Source organism: Ambystoma mexicanum, chromosome 12, assembly GCF_040938575.1.
Source record: "Ambystoma mexicanum isolate Mex_15411 chromosome 12, UKY_AmexF1_1, whole genome shotgun sequence".
Classification (NCBI taxonomy): Eukaryota; Metazoa; Chordata; class Amphibia; order Caudata; family Ambystomatidae; genus Ambystoma; species Ambystoma mexicanum.
In genome coordinates, this window is record NC_090936.1 from 611,046,702 (window position 1) to 611,070,233 (window position 23,532).

Genomic DNA, 23,532 nt, shown 5'->3' on the forward strand with positions numbered 1-23,532 from the left:
GCGATAAACCGTTTTGTACATCTTTTCAGATCTTGTTCCTCCCGCCCTCCTATCCCCAGTAATGATTGTTTGGGATCCATATCTTCTTGGCAGTACAGTACTATTTTAATTTCAGTAACGATCTTGCCCCAGTATAGTGGCAGTTGTGGACACAACCATATTGAATACAAGAATGTGCCAGCATTGTCTTTACATTTGACACATCCTTTCCACCTTCATGACCTTTACAGGAGGAGTAACAAACCTTGGAATGTTTTTAAATCAGCCGAAATCCAGCACTGATTGCTACCACCTTAAGGGCGTATAACGCCCATTCAGTGGGTCCATGACATTATTTCTACCTTTATATAAGGTTATAGTGAATGTTTTTTGTTCAGTATTTCTTCCTCGGTCTCCTTTGGAATGGAGAAGACTTTTGGAGACTAAATTCCCACTTCTGAAGCATGTGGGAGGGTGTGTCTAAACTGGTAATATTGGTACAGCTCCCGTCCCATGTGGAATGTCTCTTGCAGCTTTACAAATAACTTTAACTGGTCATTCCTTGCTTGTTCAGTGGTTTTCTAGTAAATTGTATTGGTGAGACAGAATTATTTTCCGTATTGACATGCAGCTCATCATACCGAGTGAAACGTGAGCACAAGATATGGTGGAAAGAGAGGCAGGCATTTAAAGTGTTGCAGGTCTGTGCCATACAAGTGCAGCGACTTGCACACAACTGCATAATTAAGTGTTTCAATGAATGGACAGAGAAGATTCTGAAGCGTGAACAGTTAAAGCAAAGATGCTTGGGAGAAGTTTCATAACCTTGCAAGAGATCAGTTTGTTAGGATGTACGTGGGTGGGGAATGTATACATATGTCTTTTTGTCAAAGGCTTTGCATTTAGTGGTGGAGTTTTAGGACACTTAACTTGGGCTTTCAGTTGGCTTTCAAAATGTGGACATATTGGACATAGCTCCTGAACGTTTTGCACACGAGCCTTTGATTTATTGGGCAACATGTTAGTGTGGAGACCTACTTCTATTCACTTTGCTGTGTCATATCGTGAAAGTAACTGTGTGCTCTGTCACTTGTCCCTAGGAGAATGTGATCAGGGAATTTAACCTGAATGAATTGTACCAGAAGACAAAGAAACTGTCCAAGCAGCGAGAGATTGTTGAAGAGGATGAGGCAGCACCTGTGCCTGGCGAGAAGCTCTCTGAGGAGGCAGAGTGCAAGAAGGACAAGTGATGATTTGAGCAGGATCGTACCACCTTTTGTCTCCATGGTGCCTCTCCTTCATCCTCGGGGACCTCCCCTTAACTCATAGGGGGTAGAGGCGAGGGATCTGCTGCTTATTGCACTACTTGGTGGCAAGAGTGGTTAGTTTATTCGGTTGTTTTTTTTGTTCTGTCCGCTCTTTTTTTTTTCTTTATTTCTTTCTTGGAACTTGCATCTCTCCTTTTAATACCATCCCCAAGTGTTCCGTCGCTGCAAACCCAAAAAACGAAATAGCAGTCACATGGGGTTTGCATCTTGAGTGGCCTCATATGCCCTTCCTCAAGTGACTATGTACCATCTGCCTTATAGCGCTCGCTCAATAATGTTTCCATTTGCTGACATCGTCTCGTGCTGTAGCCTGCTGGTGTCCCTTTTAATTAAGGCTTTAGTCAACCATCCTTAAATAGGCAGGGATTTCTTTTATTTTGCAGCATTTGTATGACCCAAAATCTGGATTGTTGTAAACTGTGCATGTCATAGGGAAGATGATCTATCTTTGAATGGTGTAGAATACACTTGAGGGAGCAGAGGCTGGAGATGAAAGGACCTTGGACATATTTCCTTCGCAATCATCCCCCAAATGTCTGTGGGCCCCTAGCACATATTATGTAAATAAATACGTTTATTGTTAAAGTTGCTGATCTTTACAATGTGTGATAAATAACCCAGGAGCTGATCGGTGGTACTCTGGGAGGGAAATTGATTTCTTGAGTTGTCTATTGAAACTGCTCTTGACGAGGGCTGTGACATTACGCCTGGTGAGCTGAGATACACTGAGAATCCAGTGAGGCACAAATGGCAGAGGTAAATATGCTTTAAATAAAGTGCAAACTGAAGATAAGAGACGGACAATGGTGGGCATTCCCGCTCTTTTCCTTGTAACTCTTGTACTACTTGCTCTGTCCAGCCTGACATCTGCAACCCCCAAGGGGGGCAAGAGGGAGGGTGTTGTATTGCTGTATGCTATATTTATTGAGCCTTGCTGTAAGGATTCTTGCTTTGCATATTTCATTGATTGCAGGTGCATCCCAAAGAGAGAACCTCACCCCTGACAAGAATTCCCCACCCCCCACGTGTGTCAATCGTCTTGCTTGTCTGGAGGAATACACTATGCAGTTGGGTCCCTTTTACATGGGGACACATTCTTTGGACCGCCTGGACATGAGAGCAAGAGTGCTATGCTCGTGGATTCAGGCAATTCTTTTGCGACTATAGCAAGGTTCTTGGGTTCTGGTAGTTGTGTGCTAATCTCATGGCCTTGCACCTTCTTCCCTGTCCTGCAGGGCTTCCCCGCCATCGATTGTGACGAGTTTCACTATCTGATAGAACACAGAATTCTCAGGTCTCGCCTGGCTTATAAGTTATATGCTGTGGTTAGTTGTGGTGTGGAGAAGGGAGAAATGGCTGTGGTGATTTCGCAAATAAGCAATAATCTGTCACTGATCCCTGCCTCAGAGAGGGATATTAAATTGTGGATTAAACTTCTCCAATCCTTGTGTAGTTATTTATTGCTCTCTGACTGTTTTTACTTTCTGTATGATCAAGACATGCAGGAGGTGCTGGTCTGCTAAAATCAAATCCTAAACTAAGCCTGCATCAGGCAATGGTTTCTCGTCTATAAACCACGCTGCCAAAGATCCAGCAAGCCCTGCTGAAGTCTTGAACAAACAGGGCACTGTTCAGAAGAAACAAAGAAATTTGCGTACCTTTTTCCATGTCATGAATCTGTTTCTTTCCGTTTGATGTTTTGTGTTCTTGACTGTTCGTGCTTCAACAGGATGTATTTTTCAATGATCTGGTTGTTTAATTGGATTGAGACTTCCATATGATATCCTGCGTTTCTATGCTATTGGTACAATGTTGCCCTATTGTCATTCTCCAACTGAGTTCTGTTTCGATGATTAGTCAAGCACTTTTTCAAAGCTTCGTCATTAGTGAGCAACATTTGCAGACTGTCTCGGTGGGGTCTTTTGTAAAACACAATAATGAAGAAATGCTGGATGCAGTGTGTGGGTTTGGGAGGGCCCTTTTGCAGATGTCTTATAGTTTTACATGCTTAGTGTTTGGAAATTAATGTTTTACTTTGTGGGTTTTAACCTCACGTATGAACATCTGACCAGATACCACAATGCCCTGGACAGTAAAACCCATAAACAATGATTTTTGTTTCTGCAATTGGTAGCAGCTACTTAGGGGAGGCTTCAGCTGGAAAAATGCCAACTTCGACATAGTATGTTAATTATGCAAAATGTCCCGCCAGGATTTTATATCTGTAGAAACACATTCTTCCAAATTCTTGTGTGGTGGTGGCAGAATGCTAAATGTAATTCTGCTCAATCCTGCCCATCAGTCAAAGGCAGGAAAACTGCAACTTTATGAGAAACAAAATGGCCACTTCATCTTTTTAATCTTGCAAATTGCAGGTTTACTTTACAAAGAAATCAACTTTTTAATGTCTTCAATCGCAAACACCTATGTTTTTTAAGTGCCTAGTACAAAGAATATATAGAAAATAATGAATGAACATATAACAAAACACATGACTGGTTTCACAGAATAAGAATATCAGAAGCTCTAAAAGAAAGGTTTACGCACGGAATTAAACGGCCATTTCCTTCTGGAATATTTTGATATCCAACATTGTCCTGGCTGGTTTGGTGGTTCACAATGAACCATGTCTTTTTCTTGATGATGTAGCATAGAAATCCAACTTCAGATATTTAGCCACAAATGCAGCCGGGACTTAATGGTACTTAGAATCTCGAGAGCACAACAAATTGGAGCAGTAATACAGAGGGATTGTCCTCACTCACCTAGTCATTTACTTTTTTTTACATTTTTTTTATGGGTGACCTTTTTATGTCTCTCCATAGTATGTGATTGGAGTTAGGTTGTCCTATAACTTTTGGGATTAGGCTGGGTTGCCGTTAATTTCTGTTTAATGTACTTGGGTGAACTATTGTTCCCAAGGGGTAAAGACAGATTTGCATTCCCTTTACAGTTTATATAGTGAGCCAGCAAACCCCACCTTTTGTTGAGTTCTGAGGGTATACAATGTATCCCCTTTCCTACTTACTTGGTAACATTTATGTAACAATTGCAAGTATACTTGAATGACTGTTGGCAGTGTAACTACTTTTATGACTAGTCATTATTACTCACAGGCTGTTAAATCAGTCTTGGTAATGCACAGAAGGGCCATCATTCTGCTAGAATGGTGGGTTCTGTCTTTTTCACCATTTTTAAGTATGCATGTTGTTCTGAGGTCTTCCCCTGCCATTCTAGGCAGAAACTAACTCAGTGGATGTTTTGTCTTCGGCAGGAATCAAGGGAGGTGTCCAAAACTCTGCAGCCCTTTGTCACCTTGCTTGAAAGGAACCAAGTCCCAATTGGGGGCTGGCTGTCCTGATTGGACAGCCAGACCCTTCCTTCCAACCGACTTGGGGGTCCTGAATGTGACTCCTCTTACCCAGACGCTGGTGAGATCCACTGGTCTTGAAGACCTGCAAAACGAGCCATCCCTCGACGTGTTGTGACCTTGCTGGCTGCAAAACCTGAAACCGTGAATACCTTGGGACCTCGAGTGCGGTGCATGGGCTTCCGAAGTCTGAATCCAGCTGAAACTTTGCTGGACCTCCAGAGACACGATTTGAATCCCTAAAGTCCCCTCACCAGAGTGCAGGACTGAGGGAGTGAAGAGAATCGGGCAGGTGATATTTGTTCTTCATCTGGCTCCTGTAAAAGGGGACCACATCTACGGAGCTGCGAGAATCTATGAAGAAACCTTTGCTGGAAGCCTCTTCTGACTGCTGCTGCAAGTTCCCCGCCAGTATCCAGTTCATTTGTGGTCAGACCACGAATCTAAGGAGAAAAGAGCGGAGTGGATGCCTTTAGGACGCAGCAGCACAGGACCCATTCCCAAGGTACTGTGTTGGCTTGGATAATACTTACCTTACGTCTTGTGTGAATCCTATGAGGCGGAGTAGGTGATTCGGGTGGTTGGAAATTTGCCTACAACACTTACCCAGGCCTAATGCTGGAACGCATTTAAGGAGCCTTTTGTGAAGTCTGTGAACACTTTAAATAACTCTGAAGCTGCTACTTACTTAAAGAAGATATGCTCTGGAACTTTGACTTTCCAGCAACTGGACCCTATCCTGACCTGCCTACAGCTGGCATCTAGGCCACTCTTCAGCCTCTGAGAAAAATCATGCTATAGACTAGGGAAGGCCTTTATGACCTAAGGATTCTGTCTTGAAAGTATCACAAGTGTATAAGTACTTAACTATGTATTGATCATTTGTAATGTTCTTTATACAGCAGAATTGTGTTTCAAAATGCTTATCAAAGAGTTAGTGTTGTAACAATCTCTGCAATAGAAATGTTACAAAGTGTCCAAAAGTTATTACTTACCTTTTAGTTGCTGGTAGCTCCTTTAAAAAGTATATACACTTTACTTACTCTGAATAGTGTCCTACATTCTAAAAAAGTATTAAGTGTTGGTACTGTTTATCATTTGTTAACTGAATGAGTATAAAAGCTTACCATTAGGGTTCACCTATCCTGAATAAGTGTTATTCTTAAAGTGTAACATAGGGTTTTGCTATCTCTGATCTGCTTGATACAGACCTAAAACAGTCTTGAAGTTAATGCCCGTATTATGAGTTGCTTGTAACCTCTTAAAAGTATGTGGTTCCTTAATTACTGTGAATAGCTGCTGCTCTTCTGAACTTGTAACACGGCCCTGAAACTGCTAATAGCCGTTCTAAAATAGTTATAGGAAATACATTGTGTCTTAAAGTGTAATTGTGTTTTGCTTTCCCTGAATTGCTTAGTGCATTCTAAAATAGTTGTGTGTTCATACTTGTCATTGAGTAGCTTAAGGCCCCTCCAGAAAGTATGAGTTACTTGACTTGCTCTGAACTGTGTTATCTAAAGTAATACTTGTGGTGTAACTGTATCCATTCAGGAAAAAAGAGTTACACATGTTACAAGGCATACTTGTAACAAGGTATGTTTATTATGTGATTTCATAACTGGGCGTCACTCTGTGACTGACTGGGCCAACTACCCTTGAAGTACTGTTGATATTCTAAAAGTATATCTAACCTGTTTTTTTCACCCAAGAATAGTATATTGCTATCCTGAATGTATAGGTTTGGCTCACCCTGACTTGCTTCTTGCTCCTCTAAATAAGGTTATACCTTGGTTTGCATGCCATATGTATTGAGTTGGTTGTTATGATTGGATTCATAGGATGTTATAGTACTAACTTTCCCAAGATTTATCTTGGCCTGCTTGTATTTAAATAAACCCTTTATTTTTACAATTTTACAATACATAGTGTTTCAGTGGACCATATGTATACTATTTCTTTGTACCAAGCTACAGCCCTCTCCCTCCTAAAATAAGCCGGGCTGCTCTGTCTGCGCTACCAAATGTTCTCAGGTGGTACAGCCTTATACTAAGAGTGGATTTATGTACTGCCTCAGATGTATGAATTATTAAAGCTACTTTAGAAAAACTGTCTTAACATGTAGGACGGACGACGCCATCCCGGCTCAGATTGAGCATCGCTCAATGATCAGTGTAAAAACATCTCTGCCCCACTAGTCTCTCACATCTTGGAAAATCAGCATACGGCAGATGACCTACTCTGGTGGGTGATGGATATTGTCATGCATGTGACCAACCCGCAGAGAATCCTCCTGGACAAGGAGGCAAGGTGGATATACCGCTTTAACAGCCTAGAATAAGGCTTGAATGTAGATTCCTAACCACTGGGGTACCAACTGTTAATCTCTCCTGTAAGTATTCATAGGGCCCTTCCAAGATACTCGTCTCCCATGCGTATGACATGCATTTTCTTGTAAGGAACATGTGCTGGCCCTCCAGAACCACCACCTCTTACCGCATGCAAACAAGAGATGTTCTTTCCCCCAGAGTGCACCTGATAGAGGCTTACATACATTCTCCAGCATGGGGTCTGGCATGGATTCACATGCTCATGAATATTCCCCGTCGTCAGGCTGGGAATCCTCGGTAAAGAAAAAACCAGTATCAGTTTCGTTTCTGATCTGTCTTTCGTAGTAATAACCAATCACTGGTCTCTGCGTCATACTGACCACAGCCAATGACTGCCCTCTACCTAAGCACCGCCTCTGGCAGCCATCTTCAGATTTTTACCGCACGTTCATGTGTTGGGATCCTCGTGCTATTGCTCTCGAGCGTTAGTGCTATTTTTTCGCGCTTTTTACAAAAAACTTCGATTCTTTCGGTCAAAAGAGCCTCAAGCTCCACCGATTCTACATCCGATCAACGGGGACCCGTGTCGGATTCATCTGTGCCCCTCAAGGGTGAAGATTTCGTCGAGCTACACTTCGGAGGACTCCAGAAGCTTCTCAGGCCCGGTCTCGGAGATGGCCCAGGAGAAGGGAAGCTCGACGCCCGGAAAGCTGTTCAGGGTCTGCCCTGGATGCCAGCTGCAGAACGTCTTCAAGGAGGACGAACACTCTTTCTGCCTTTACTGCCTTCATGAGGACAAGACGCACGTGGAGAAGGACTGTGCGTTTTGCGGCAACATGTCGGAACGGACCATGAAGGACCGCCATCAACGTCTCGCCAACTGGCTGGAGGGTAAGAGCCCGTCTGGCGAGAAGAAGAAGAAATCCGAGCGGTCTTCTAAGACCTTTGAGGGCGCCCCGGCGACGGGGGCCCAACATAAGGCCAAGCACCGCGAGTCCGCTGGCACCGGGAGCGCCGAACGGTCGGGCTCTACGGGCGCCAGGCAGGGCGCACCCTCCCCGGCACCATCAACCACGAGCCAACGCTCTGGGTCGGGTAAGAGGAAGGCCGAGCACCCGGCGAAGCTCCTGGAGAGGCCCCGGTCGAGCTCTAAGGCAGAGGAGGAGCGTGGCAGTGCCCCCTCCCTCAAGGATAAGGCGGTGAAGGCCTTGATCCATCCGACCAAGCCCTCTATCGAAACGGTCGCAGCGGCCCTGGCTCAGCCTGTGGTGGCTGCACCAGTGGTGGCGACCTCAGGGCCCAGAATCTCCCTGCCTCCTCGGAGGGAGTCTTCCTTTGTGCCCATCGATAGGACCCCCGTGAAACCCCCCCTTGGGGAAGAAGGGGGGGCAGGGCGTCGTCGTAGAGTCGGCCTCAACCTCAGAAGAGGAGCTGATCGAGGTCTTAAGCCACGGCCTAGGCGTGGAAGAAGGCCAGCCCGTCGGAATGGACCCCGACGCAGGTGACGACGACGACATCGTCGAGGATACCGACGGGGCCCCTGCTCGCCCGTCGGATTCCCCTCTGCCAGCGCCGCAAGACAACTCGGCGGCCATTTTGTTGGCCATACAGTCCTTATGCTCCGAGATAAGGACGAGGCTACCGTTACCGACGGAGGAACCTCTCCCGTCGGGGGATCCAGAACCGGGACCTTCTGGTGTTCCCCCTACCAAGAAAAGAAGGATCCATCCACCACCTCCTTTTCAACCGTCGCGCCCCTTCCAGCCCTCCTCCCCGTCCACCCGAGGGGATGATACGGGGACTGACACGGCAGCGACGGGACGGACGACGAGGCATACGACGAGGATTTTCCGTCGTCGCCTCCCACCAGGGCCTCTCCGCCCGACGAGATCGGATCTTTCCACTCCATGATCTCCAGGGCTTCCGAGCTTTTCCAACTCTGCCCTGAGGAGAAGAAAAAGGAAGGCTTCCTTTATCAGCGGCGCGAGGCCAAGAGGAAGACGGTCCTCGCAGTGCCTCTGTTGGACGACATTTGGGATGAGGGCCTTTCCCTCCTCAAGAACCCTTCCACGACGCCAGCTAGAAGAGACCGGTACGAGAAAAAGTACCGGGTCCCGGACACGGCCCCCCTATGCCTCCGGGCGCAGCCTACCCCGGACTCCGTCGTCTCCGCGGCAGCCAGGAAGAAAGCGGGGGGGGGGTGCGGCCTCCACATCGACTTCCCCGCCGGACGGCGAGGGAAAGAAATTGGATACTATGGGGCGTAGAGTCATCTCGTCGGCAGCGACGACGATTAAAGCGGCCAACGCCTTGGCTATCGTGGCCCGCTACGACAGGGAGCTCTGGTACAAGATGGCTCCCCTGCTGGATTTTCTGCCGGATGACAAGAGGGCGGAGGCCCTTGAGATCCTGCAGGAAGGTGAGGTGGCCTCGGACCACGCCATCACCGTGGCGACGGACATTGCCGACACTGGGTTCCGCCAGCTGGGCAACGGCGTTTGCCTTCGACGTCGTGGATGGCTCAAAGCTACGGACTTCCGGCAGGACGTCCAGACCAGAGTCCTGGACATGCCCTTCGACGGGAACAACCTGTTTGGGAAGACGGTGGACGATTCCCTTCAGGCCATCAAGGCGGATACGGAGACGGCCCGGGCCCTTGGAGTCCTGCAACGACGGACGCCCTTTCGGAGCGGCGGAGGCAAGGGCGCCTCCAAAGGTTCCGGCGGCGGTTTCGCTTCCTACCGTCAAGCGGCCCGCTCGTCGTCGCAAGAGGCCTACAGAGGACGAGGCAAGTCTAGCGGACCCCGCCGTCGTCGCCAAGGAGGTCAAGGCGGCAAGGCCGCGTCCAAGCAGGATTGAACCGGCCGTGGGGTCGGGCCCCCACCGAAGCACCCCGGTGGGAGGCCGGCTGGCGGGCTTCGTCAGCGTGTGGGAGTCCATCTCCACCGACCGTTGGGTGCTGGACGCCCTGGCCCGGGGCCACGCGCTCGAGTTTCAAAGAAGGTGCCCGCGCGTCCCCCCCGTGGCCAGGAAAGAGCTTCACGTCCCTCAACTTCTCCTGGAGGTAAAGGCGATGCTCAGAAAGGGCGCCATCGAACTCGTCCCAAAGAGGCTTCGGGGCTCCGGAGTCTACTCGAGATACTTCCTCGTGAAGAAGAAGACGGGAGGATGGCGCCCCATCCTAGACCTGCGACGTCTGAACAAGTTCATCAAGGCGCAGAAGTTCCGGATGGTCACCCTCCAGCACGTCCTGGGTCAGCTGGAGGAAGGAGACTTCCTATCGTCGTTGGATTTGGAGGATGCCTACTTCCACATTCCCATCCTAAAGGGGCACCGCAAATTCCTCAGATTCGTGGTCCAAGGGCGTCATTACCAGTTCAAAGCCCTTCCCTTCGGACTACGGTCGGCACCCAGGGTATTCACCAAGTGCCTTGCACCGGTGGCGGCGCAGCTGCGCCGCGAGGGGATTCACGTCTACCCCTACCTGGACGACTGGCTCATCCGCGCCAAGACGAGGGAGCTCGCCGTGGTCCACACGGCAAGGACCGTCCAACTCCTCACGGACCTGGGATTCTCCGTGAACTACGCCAAATCCCACCTGGTGCCCGCGCAAGTCGCACTGTTTCTGGGAGCGAGGCTCGACAGTGTCCCTTCTGGCCTCCCCGTCGGAGGAGAGGACCAGGACCATCCTGGGCAAGGTGCAACGGATGTTGGTGGCCGACGCGGCCAAAGTGAGGTCCATCAAGTCCCTCCTCGGGATGATGTCTTCCTGCATCTACCTCATTCCCATGTGCAGGCTCCGGATGCGCCCGTTGCAAGAATTCCTGGATGCGCGCTGGATCCAGACGACGGGCAGCTTCGAGGAAAGGATCAAGCTCGACGAGAGTTTCCGACGAGCGATACGGTGGTGGGGCACCCGCGCGCATCTGACGGCGGGCATGGACTTCCAGACCCCAGCCCACCAGGAGACTGTGACCACGGATGCCTCCCTGGAAGGGTGGGGAGCGCACACCGAAAATCTGCACGCAAGGGGACTCTGGCTCCCGACGGAGAAGTCCCTACATATCAACGTCCTGGAGCTCCGTGCAGTGTTTTGGGCCCTCAGGTCCTTCCTTCCGTCCCTCAAGGGCAAGGTGGTGAGGATCTTCACCGACAACACCACCACCATGTTTTACATCAGGAAACAGGGCGGAACCAGGTCCCCAGCGCTGTCCAAGGAGGCGCAGGACCTGTGGCATTGGGCCGTCGCCCAACGGATTTTTCTGGTGCCGTTTCATCTGGCAGGGATAAAAAACACCATCGCCGACTCACTCAGCAGGGAGCTGCGCTCGTGCCACGAGTGGGAGCTACGGCAGGATCTGGTGGATCGCCTCTTCCGACGGTGGGGCACACCCCAGATCGACCTGTTCGCGACGGCGACGAACACCAAGTGCCGGAGGTTCGCCAGCAGGTTTCCCCAGACGAGGAGCATGGGCGATGCTTTCTCGTTCCCCTGGGAGGGCCTGTTCCTCTACGCGTTCCCTCCCTTGCCTCTGCTAATCCGGCTCATCAACCAGCTCAAGAGGTCACGGTGCAGGATGATCCTCGTCGCACCTGCGTGGCCGAGGCAGATATGGTTCCCGGACCTTCTGGACTTGTCAGCGTCCCCGCCGATCAAGCTGCCGGCGGACGCGGATCTACTCTCCAGGGAAGGAGGCGCCATCCTCCACCACGACCCGAAGTCGCTGAACTTGCAGGCCTGGCTCCTGCAGCGCTAGAGTTTGGAGGATACGACATACCGGCCGATTGCAGAGAGGTTCTTGCAAAGGCCAGGGCGTCCTCGACTCTTAAATGCTACGGACACAAATGGAAGAGGTTCTCTGTCTGGTGCCACGCACAGAAGATTAACCCTCTACGGATTACGGCTCCCCAAGTACTGCCGTACCTGCTGACGCTGGCCAAAGCTGGTCTGGCACACGCGTCCATCAAGATTCATCTTGCTGCGATCTCCCGATACACCAGAACCACGGGCCGGACGTCCTTGTGGTCTCATCGTCTGGTGAAAGAGTTCATGAAGGGACTGTTCAGATCGTTCCCGCCGGTGAAGGCTCCGGCCCCGGCGTGGGAGCTCAACGTGGTGCTGACCAAGCTCATGGGACCTCCGTTCGAGCCTCTGCACTCGGCCCCGTTGAAGTTTCTATCGTGGAAAACAGCTTTTCTTGTGGCCATCACCTCCGCACGACGAGTGGGAGAGATCCAGGCCCTTTCCTGCAAGGCCCCGTACTTGACTTTCCACGACACGAGGGTAGTGCTCAGGACGCACCCCTCCTTCATGCCCAAGATACCGTCGGACTTCCATCTCAACGAACCCTTGGTGTTACCTGTGTTTTTCCCGTCGCCTTCGTCGCCGGCTGAGAGGACTTTGCACTCGCTGGATGTAGCTAGAGCGCTGAAGTTCTACGTGGACCGCACGAAGGGTTTTCGGAAGACGTCACAACTCTTTGTGAACTTTGGACCTGTCAATCAGGGGAAGGCTCTCTCGAAGGCTTCCATCTCCAGATGGCTCTCCGGCTGTATCATGTGCTGTCACCGGTTGGCAAACCGACCGCTGCCTGGCCGTCCGAGAGCCCATTCCACCAGAGCGATCGCAGCTACCACGGCGTTCCTATCTGGTGTGCCCCTGCTGGACATATGCAGGGCTGCTACGTGGAGGTCGACGCACACCTTCACGAAATTCTACTGCGTCGACCGGGATTCCAGGGAGGAGTCCAGGGTCGGCCAAGCAGTGCTGCGCAACCTGTTCGCCTGAGGTGAGCCTGGTGAGGAGGTAAGATGCTTAATGTTGAGTTTATGTGATGCTTAATGTTGAGCCTTTGCCACCTCCCGTGGTTGTGCATGTGTGTACTGCTATGTATTCTTTATTAATGAGCATGTGAATCCATGCCAGACCCCATGCTGGAGAAGGAACAAGTTACTTACCTGTAACTGTTGTTCTCCAGCATGGGTCTGGCATGGATTCACATGCGAACCCTCCCGCCTACCCCTCTGCGGCTCTTCACTTGGTCATACTGCCACTTCACGTGCTTCCAAATCTGAAGATGGCTGCCAGAGGCGGTGCTTAGGTAGAGGGCAGTCATTGGCTGTGGTCAGTATGACGCAGAGACCAGTGATTGGTTATTACTACGAAAGACAGATCAGAAACGAAACTGATACTGGTTTTTTCTTTACCGAGGATTCCCAGCCTGACGACGGGGAATATTCATGAGCATGTGAATCCATGCCAGACCCATGCTGGAGAACAACAGTTACAGGTAAGTAACTTGTTCCTTAGTACCCAATAGTGGAGCATTTGTGATTTCCCCAGCACACAGCACATGGTCCTCTCACAATCTTTAAATCTCTTCATGATCTTGCACCCCCACCCCTACCTTTCCTCTCTCCTTTCGTTCTATGCTCCCACTGGCGCACTCAGATCTCTTCCTACTTACTGTTCCTCCTTCCCCTTGTGCCTGTTCTCGTTTCCGTTCCTTTCAGCTCCTTGCCCCTCTACACTGGAACACTCTACCTCTCTCTCTCTATCTGCTCCATTTCCTATTACACCTCCTTCCGGTCTTCCTTGAAAGCTCATCTTCTGCACTCCCCTTCCTCTTAACCGGATTCCTTCTTACTCTTCCTCTTTTCAGTTTCTCTTTACATTCTTCTACAAATTGTTCTATAAATAGTTTTTGATGGTTTGTCTCATGTTGTACAATGTTTCAATTTTATTCTAATGTATTCTTGTTGTTTCATGTAAAGCGCTTTGGTGTAAAGTGCTATATAAACCTAATAAATACAAATATCCATGACTACACATATAGGGTCTTTTCGGGCCCTTCTCAAAGCTTCTGTGATGGTAATAAGCCACACTTGCAGAGCGGGCTCGCTACAATGTTTTGGTTGGTTACCCATTATAGGCACACTTCCTTCAGTAATAAGGGCTCTTATTAATATGCATCAATGATCCAGGGACTGATACAAGAATAATCATCAGTATAGGTTTATAACTCCTGTGCTATGTGCAATTGTTTCTATTATGACTCATCCCAATGCTTGGGCAGTTTATCAATGTAACATGGTGCCCACAGCAACTTCCCCATCGTCCTAAACACATTCTAAAAGCACAACACCATGCTTTAAAGTACACAGACCAAGGCATAGACAATGTTCAGAAAACAAGCACTATTTCTAGGGGAGTCAGACTTACCTATTCATCGAGAGTAAAACCATCAGTTACTTTTAGATTACTTTACAGTAAGTCAAGGGTAGTAGATGCTGTCTGTCATGCAGTAACACTCAGTTAAGGAATCGCCTATTAAAGCAACCCTGTTACCAGGATACTTTTCTGAATAGTGAAACACAAGTTCATGGAACAGTATAAATCTAGCACTACAAACCTAGAACTACTATCCCTTTCCTCCTACCACAAAAAATGCCCCCCCCCCTCCATCGAGGGACAGAGCCTGCAATGATTGCACACATTGCAAGAGCCGACATTAAACTTCGAAGGATGGCTGCCTCCTTTACACCGCCGACGAGATGCCTGCCTTTGCCTGGAGAGGCATATTTCTACATCTATCAGCCTGATTGGCTGCAGCCCTCAGCAAATACTGAAGCCCGGCCATGCTGTGAGGTGAAGCCGGGCCTGGTATGTAAAGGCCGGTTTTTAAGGCTTCCTGTACTTTCCCCTTTCCTCCTGCCACGAAGGATGTCCCCACTCCATCGAGATTCAGAGCCTGCAATGATTGTTATATTAGGTAAGACCTAGGTATCATTGGTGTCGCTATCCCCAACTTTGATCATTCCACTCTCTCTACAGCTCGCTGCCTGCTGAACCTGCATCCTTTGCTTTAAGCCCCCTGTAACATGCAGTGTGGCTTGTAATGTGTTGCGCCCTCTTGATTGACTGTAATTTGTTGCTCATACCTGCATCCTTTGCTTTAAGCCCCCGGTAACATGAGGTGCGGCTTGTAATGTGTTACACCTACCTTGATTGTCTGTACCTAACCATTTACACTATGCTAAGCACTTATGTAACCAAGTAAACTTTCTGTAACAGAGCCACGATGCATCAGGGTTGTTGTTACCCTGAATTTATTTATTTGCATTTATAAAAGTAACGCACAGTTATACTAGGTGAGTAAGACCTTGTGATTTAATATACAATTACAGTTGCTTTTCAGATCAGTGGAACACAGACTAAGGTAAGCAATAACTTTCTACACTAATTTAGGATTGCACCAGGCAGACCAAGGTCAGCTACACCTACAGGACTTTTTAAAATTTTTAGACAATCTTTTTTTTTTTATTATTGATCTTTTTGCATGGAAAAAGAACAGTAACACCCCCCCGCCCCCTAAGCTGCACCTTCCTGTCTCCCACCCCCTTCACTATTTCTCTCCCAGTACATATTCATTTGGAGTGCCCCTGGTCTACTACCCCCAAAACTATATACACAGTAGTTGGTGACAGGTATCAAGCAATTAAAGTGCGTTGAAGCCTCTTGCTTCCCTTCCCCCTCACTTTTCCTCCCTCATGGGGGTTTCAAATCTGCTGAGGAACACAGCTCATATAAGTCCATTCTACCATCTCCCCTTCCTCCTGCTCAGGGTCACAGTTTTTCTGCAATTCCCCCATCTACAGGCAATGCCTATCTGCCATTTGGCAAGTATCAACAAAAACTGGGCTAGTCGATTTCGTGATCTGTGTCGCCTCCCCCTGACATCATGCCCCATAAGCACACCTTCGGATCGAATTGAAAACTGGAGCCCAACAATGCAATGATCATTGATATAACTGCTCCCCAATTGTGTGCAATAACCACACAACCCCAGATCATATGCCATTGCCCAGCCGGTCCCATCCCACTGCGGGGGCAGTCCTGGCTAATGGTATCATTCATAGCATGGAGTTTGGTCGGGGGTCACATAAGCTCTATGCAGTATATTAAACTGAGTAAGTTGTAACCCGGTGTTTCTTGAGACCTACGAACCTGTCCCCCAATTTTTGTCCACTCCTTCTCAGATATGTGGCAGCCCCGATCCTTTTCCCACTTTTCACTGCTAGCTCTTCCAGGGGTACCTTGCTCCTCACTGCCTGGTAAATGTGAGAGATTTTGGGCTCAGCTCCAACCTTATCCGTCAGCACCCGCATCAGCAGACTTACGCCCAGTTCTTCAGGTATCTCCTTCCATATTGCAGATAACCATTCAGTCACCGCCCCATATGTTAAAGTTAAAAAAAAAATGTCCCTTTGAAATCCCATATTGGCGCTCCATTCAGCAAACGTCATCAGTTTTCCACTTTCAAACGGGTCCCCTACTGGCCGGCATCTTTTCTCCCACAACCGTCCAATGCCTACCCTCCCAATGATGAGCCGTAACTTCAGGTCTGCACTCCATGGCAGATCTGCACTGTATATCCTCACAACATGAATCCTCCAGAGATGCTTCCGCCACACTGTCTGAAAAATGTTCATCTCCCCTTTACTCCCTGTCATGCCCCACAATTCTGGCCCTCGTCGAGCCACTGGGAGGTCTGCCACCAATCCCCTAAATAAATCCCCTCTAGAAGTCCCCCACTCCAGCACTGTTTGCAACTGTGCTGCCATAAAATACACATAGTTGGGAAAATTAAGTCCACCATCTGACCGCGGGCGCCACAGGGTTGCCAGCGACACCCTCCTCCCAGCATTCCACAACAGTTCCCCGATTTTTCTCATCCAGAATCTTGAAGAACACCCTCTTGATCACATATGGAATATTAATGAAATAATAGAGTAGCTGCGGCAGTATCACCATTTTGCAGAGCGCTACCCTCTCCATTAGTGACAATGGCAGTTTCTTTCAAAACTGGATGGAGTCCCCTATCCCAGAGAGGCCCTCCCGTGTTGTACACAAATGCATCCTCTATATCATGAAAGATTTGAATTCCCAGGTACAGGAATGACGCCCCCCCCCCTCTCCTAACATAGCCCCCAATGCGGGAGACCAGCTAAATCCCTGTTTCAGCCCTCCCAATGGAAATAAAATACTTTTTTTCTTTATTAATCCGGAATCCTGACAGCCTCCGGAAATTCTCTAGCACATCAAGCAACATGGGTATATTGTCCTGCGGGTTCCCCACTTACAACAGCAGATCTACGTATAACGAGACTACATGTGGTATCCCACTAAAATCCCTGCTTTGCCCCCTTCTCCCCTCTCAGGAACTGCGCCAGCGGTTCCAATGCCATGGAGAACTGAATTGGCAAGACCGGGCATCCCAGACTCCTCTGCTCAGCGTCCACTGCCGTGACACCCAATCATTAGTCTTCACCACTGCTACCGGCTTATTGTATGGCAGACTCAGTTGAATCCACAGGCTCCCCACACTCTAAACAACCAGTCCCATTCCAGAGAATTAAACTCTTTCATTACTTTAAGAGGCCATTGCCATTTCACCCTCCCAGGTGCTTCACCTGGTCCATCACATGATGCAAGCGACCAATATTCATTGCAGTATTACGACCTCCAATAAATCTGCACTGATCCGGATGTGCAGGACACTTTTTATGAATGGCACACAGCTATTCTAGGCAGGTAAAACCTAAGGATGCAATATACTATTACAGTTGCTTTTCAGGTCAGTGGAACACAAACCAAGGTAAGGAATAACTGTCTTAACTTATTTTGGGATGGCATAAGGCAGACCAAGGTTAGTAAAACCTGCAATACACTTATTAAGAATTGCACACAGCTATTCAAGGAATCAGACTTATTCTAGACAGGCTAAACCGCATGGCCCAGTTGATATACTTTTACATTTATATCCTAAAAGAAATAGACAAGTGAAGCCAACAGCATTACTTTTGGGAAGAGGCACAACCAATTGACGGGAGTAAAATAATATACTTTTCAGAATGGCAGAACACGTTCAAGGTAAGTAAGAACTTTTAGAACTGATCACTCTGCGTGACCGTTACCAACCAACTAAACACCTTTAAACACTTGTTCTATTTTCCAGGCAACAGGCCCAAACCTTAGAAGTCTTTCCCTATTCTTGGAGCATGAGTGTTCTCAGTGGCAGAAGGGGTTGGGGGGGGGTCATTAGGTCCCTAGTGTCCAACAGGCAGTTCAGGATAGGCACAGAAGTAGCAAAAGTCAGGGTTCCTAATTAAGACTATTCAAGCAAGTGTCTCACTTTAGAGAGGTGGAAAGTGTCCAGGGACTTCTGAGAAGACACACTAGGAGGATTCCAGCAGTGGGCCTGGGTGAACTGGATGAGAGGCCTCCCAATCACAAGAAGCACCCCAAGCTACACAGGAATCGCACAAGCTTAAAATAAGTAAATACCCCAGCCAACACAGTACCTCAGCACAGAAGAACAGTTTATTTATATGGCGCTGCAGCCCGCGGGCATCAGAGCGTATTCCAAAAAGACAGGACATGAGAAGATAGCGTACGAGACAGTGGTGGACCACACATGTAATTCCATTCAAGCAGAGTGCAAGGATTATGGGAACCTAGCCGGGAATTATTTGAATAAGAAAGTCTTTAATTGCTTTCTGAAGTGTAGATAGTTTTTTTCCAGCTGCAAGGTCACGGGTAGTTCGTTCCATTTAAGGACACTTCTGCTCGTAAAGGCCTTGCCTAGGCCTTTCATCTTTTTTGCTGGAATTGTTTGAAGGAGGCCTTTATCAGAAGATCTCAAGTTTCTGATTGGTTCATGTCGTTTGAAATGCTTTTCTAAGTATGTAGGGGCTTTGCCATGTAGGCATCGATGGACTAGTGTGAGAGACTTGAATATGATTCTCTCCTCGATGGCCAACCAATGCAGGTCTCTTCTGTCATTTGTAATATGCTCCCTTCGTGATTTGCCTGTGATAGCCCTAATGGCATTGTTCTGGATCACTTGGCATTGCTTCAGGCATTTGCTGTTTGTGCCCAAGAGAAGGGAGTTGCCATAGTCTAGTCGAGAGAGTATAGTAGCTCTGGCGGTACTGTTTTTCTGATCAAGTGAAGGTCTGATTTTTTTTTTTTGTTGACGTTTTGGGTGGTATTGGCAGTTTCTTTTCAAGTAAGCTGTGTGGGCCTCTGCTCTAAGTGAGGCCTGCAGGTAGACACCAAGAGTCTTCACCTTTTCTGATATTACAATTTGTGCGTTTTTGATATCAAATGAGTATGATGGGCTCAGTTTATTCCTGGCATATGGAGACCCAAAGATCATTAACTCTGTTTTGGTGCTGTTAAGGCATATCCAGTTGGCCTTCATCCAACCTTCAATGATGTATATGGATGTTAGTTTTTCGCTGTCTTGCCTATAGTCTCCACTAAGTTCGAAGACTAATTGAGTGTCGTCAGCGAAATTAGTAAAGAATATGCCAAGATGGGTCAGCATAGTGCATAGGCAGCGCATATAGAGGTTGAATAACAGGGGGGAGAAACTAGCTCCCTGTGGAACTCCACAATCCACTGGTTTGGTTTGAGAGGCGTGGTTACTCCAGATGATCCTGGATTGTCTTGTAGAAAGGAGTACACCCACTCAGTTGCCTCTTGTGAGCAGTTTCCTGAAACTTCCAAGGCCTCTCGGAGCCTCCTATGATCAAGCAGCTCAAAGGCTGCCGAGAGGTCTAATAAAATCGGTAGACCTTTTTACCCTTGTCGAGGATACCCAGCATTTCAGTCTGCAGATCTAGTAGTGCAGATTCAGTGCTGTGACCAGTCCTGAAGCCCAACTGTTGGGGGTGCAGGAGATCATTGCTATCCACATATTCTTGGAGCTGTTCAGTGCCAATTTTATCTAGCATTTTCAATAAGAAATTGCAATTCGTTATTGGTCTTAAATTGGCAGGATCTTGTTGGTCTAGTTCTGATTTCTTGGGTAAAGGTGTAACAGTTTTAATTATGGTAGGTACAATTTGGTCCCTAAAGGACCATTTACCATTCTTCTAAGAAAAGGAGCAAAGATATCAGTATTTTCAAGTATTAGTTTGGGTGACAACACATTTTCTGTACATGAAGTGCATCTAATACTTGAAAGAGATTTCTTCATCTCTTCCAATGATATGGATGTGAATTGGAATTTAGGATTTTGTAATCCAGACTTGGTCTCACATGGTTTGTCCGGAATAGGTGGATTACTGTTTAGGATGGTTTCTCTAGCCTTGATGATTTTGTTGTGGAAAGCCATTTGAACATTCTCACAGTCTAGTTCTGTTGTTTGAAATGGTGGGGTGATGGCCTTAGGTTTATCAATGGCTTTAAGAATCTGGAAAAGTTTACCGGTGGAATTGGAGGCCGTACCGATTAGTTTGTTGTAGTGATTTTTCTTGATTCTATGAGTTTGGTCTTGTATCTGTTGTCTGCGTTCTTCTAGTTTGTTTTATTTGATTCTGTGGGATCTTTTGACCATTTCCTTTTTAACTTTAGTTTCTCCTTTTTTAGTTCAATGGCATCGGCATTGAACCATTTTTGATGGTTTATGTTAGGCCTAACTTGTTTGTTTTTACATAGGAGCGTGAAGGTCTAATAGTTCTTTCATATATTGGTTGTATACCAGTATGATTTCTTCACATGGATCATCATCTTTAGTATTAAGCATAATTTTGTTTATGCCCTCTGATTGCATATTGGCTGTGATTTTTTTTTTTTTAAAGTTTCTGTCTAATATTCTTTTGGGTGAGTTGTTAATTTTCGCTGTTTTTTGTTTGAGAGCAAGTAGGGCTTCGATTTTATAATGGTCTGTCCAGATACATGGGTAAGTTCCCAGCATTGTTATGTCTGAGTTTTTAATTATCCAGTCAAGATGGTTACCAGTGACAGCAGTGGGACCTTTGTTGATTATTGTATAGGCACAGTACTGCAGCTCTTCCTCTAGATTAATAGCTTCAGGGTCATTGGTATTGCCTCTCCATCTGCTAATATCTCCGAGGATGATAGTCTCTGTATTAGGTGTTTTGAGGTTATTCAAAATATTGATTAATTCATCATTCAATTCAGAGATTAAGGATGGGGGCCTATAGATGACTATTATGTTCATACAGTCATTGTAGGTAAGTGTCAGTTTAAGGTGCATAATCTCACAACCGGTGCACTGTCTAGGGGATGGAAAGAGCTTCAGGTTTTGTTTGGCAATTATAGCCACTCCTCCACCTTTCCCGGTCTCTCTATTTTTGCAATAGATGGTATAAGTGGGTGGTACTGCAATATCTATGGTGGGGCCCATTGGTTCTTGTAACCATGTCTCAGTGAGGCATAAGATATCCAGCTTGTCTACAATATAGTCATGGATCTCCTGCACATGTTTAGTCAGTGATCTGGTATTAAGTAGTGCAATTTTAATTTTGGGAGAATCGGGTTCTTTCGGCATGTGGATCTCTAATATGGGTTCAGCATTAAGGTCTGATGGCTGTAAGGGAAAGTCATTCAATGGTATAATGGATGTGGGGGGGTCAGGTCTGGAGTTGATGTAGGCTTAAACTAGTCCTTGTTTTTGTAAGGTAGTAGATTGAGACAGCAGTTGGCAGAGTTTAGGGTATCCCATGCCTGCAGATTGGTCACCAATTTGTGTGAGGTGATTTCAGCAGAGTTTCATGCCGTGGGACGCCGGGACCGGCGTAGATTGGCTTCGTCCCCGAAGCACCTGACGTATCCTTTTCAGTAGCGCTAGGGCTGCTGGGAATTGTAGTGAGTATAGTTGCAAGTTCAAGTTTCAATGCAAAGATTCCACAAAAGGTTTGTTTTAAAGCGAGCGGCTGAGATATAATATACTTTCAACTCACGCTACTTTCTAAGTTGCAGACAAATAGTTTTAGGCAATTTCAGGCAGTAATTCGAAAATCGAACACATGCCACTGAGTGTTCCAAACTGCTAAATTCAATCAGGCAAAAAAACAGTCATGCAGCATAATTAGAGTGTTATTTTTTTCTTAATGCAGCAAGTCTAGTACTTAGCAACACATCCAATCAAGTTCAATTAAACAATTACAAAAGTACTTCTAACTGGTGGCATATCTGCTGCCTAGTTTGCAGCAGGAAGACTTAAGAATCTGCAGCCACAAACCTGGTCGATTGAAGACAGGACACTGGAAGGGAGTTTTCAGCGGGGATCAACAGGGAAGACTCCAGGCAAGAGTTTCTTCATGGCTGGAAACAGCTCTGTGGTTTTGGTGCCCTTTTCACGAGTCGGGAGAAGACTGAATACCGCTGGTCAGATTCTCATCTCTAATCTGGTCCAACACTCTGGTGAGGGGACTTCAAGGACTCTAATCATGTCTCTGTAGGTCCAACAGGATGCCACCAAAGTTTCCACTCTATTCGGAAGACTGTGCACTGCCCAATGGCTCAAGATCCCTAGGGTATTGGTGTATTGCAGCCCGGCAAGATCGCAGCACGTCGTGGGATGGCTCAAAATGCAGGTGATCTTCAGTCAGTGGATCTCACCAAGCTCCGAGTCATTGTTTTCAGAGTCCACAGGTCACTTGGAAGGAAGGCAGGCTCTGGTTACACAGCAGGCTCTCTGGTTGCTGGAAATCATCTCTGCTGCAGTTTCTTCATTTTCCTCTTCAGATTCAGCTCCAGTGGTGGACTACCTCTTCAGCATTTTATGCAGGAACCCAGCCAATCAAACGGGCATGCAACATTCAAACCTGGGAAGGTGGCAGCCCTTTCAGGGCAGCCAACCTCCCAGATGGAACTGGATTCCTGCAGGCAGGCTGGAAGACAAAGGGCTGCAGAGTTTTGGACTCCTTCCTCGCTTCCTGCTGTCAGACACTCTGGAGCTTGGGTAGACTTCACCAAGGTCTCTAGCCAAAGATAAAATAACACAAAGGACTTTCCCACCCTGGAGGCCAGTGGAAGGGCCAGGAAAGGACAAGGAACACTAAAGTGGAAAAAAAGACCACCTGCCGTTTTGGTAAAATGGGCACCTTCACCGCAGCTGTGGAAACAGTCTGCGGTAAAGGTGCACCGAATTAGTAACAAGGTTCACTGCCACCAGCTATTTAGGGTAAACTTGTCCCTGTAACAGAAATGTTAGAGTGAGATACACTGTATCTCCCTAGCACTCCACATAAGGTGGAGTGTGCTGGTTTCATAAAGTTTAGAGAGGATAACATATATTTTCTATCCTTGGGAACTGTAGTTATCACATGGTTAGCCAGAGAAAATTAAAAGGGCAGCCCAAAGCGCAGCCCAGCAACAATAGGCTGTACATGCCAAACGTCAAAGGGGATACAATAAAATCACACTATGGAAAGTCTTAAAAATGACACACTCAAAGAGTCAAATATTTATCTGTGAGTGTGGAAAAAGGTGCCCGCTCACTGAGGTATTGGGGAAAAATAATCCACAAGTCCGGCAAAAAGTTCTGGGGGTGTCTCACAAGTGAGGGAGATTTAGCACTAAAGTTAAAATGTTACCTAACACTCGTCCCTCCCAGACTAAGGAACAGGAGAATCTAATCCTCACTTTGATGGATCTCATGTTTTAGTCGGTTAAACTGCTTGCTGAGTCCACAAGCAATCTTTTTATCAC

At 47.4% G+C, this 23,532-nt stretch overlaps 1 protein-coding gene across 1 annotated transcript in view; it reads left to right on the forward strand.

Moving 5' to 3' along the window:
• The window catches only part of TMX2 (thioredoxin related transmembrane protein 2), a 403,380-nt gene extending 400,631 nt beyond the window's left edge, over positions 1-2,749 (forward strand). Inside the window, exon 8 of the mRNA XM_069629028.1 lies at positions 1,080-2,749. Coding sequence (XP_069485129.1) covers positions 1,080-1,229 — 150 coding nt within the window. The 3' untranslated portion in view covers positions 1,230-2,749. The remainder of the gene's footprint in view (positions 1-1,079) is intronic.
• The last annotated feature ends 20,783 nt before the right edge of the window (positions 2,750-23,532 follow it).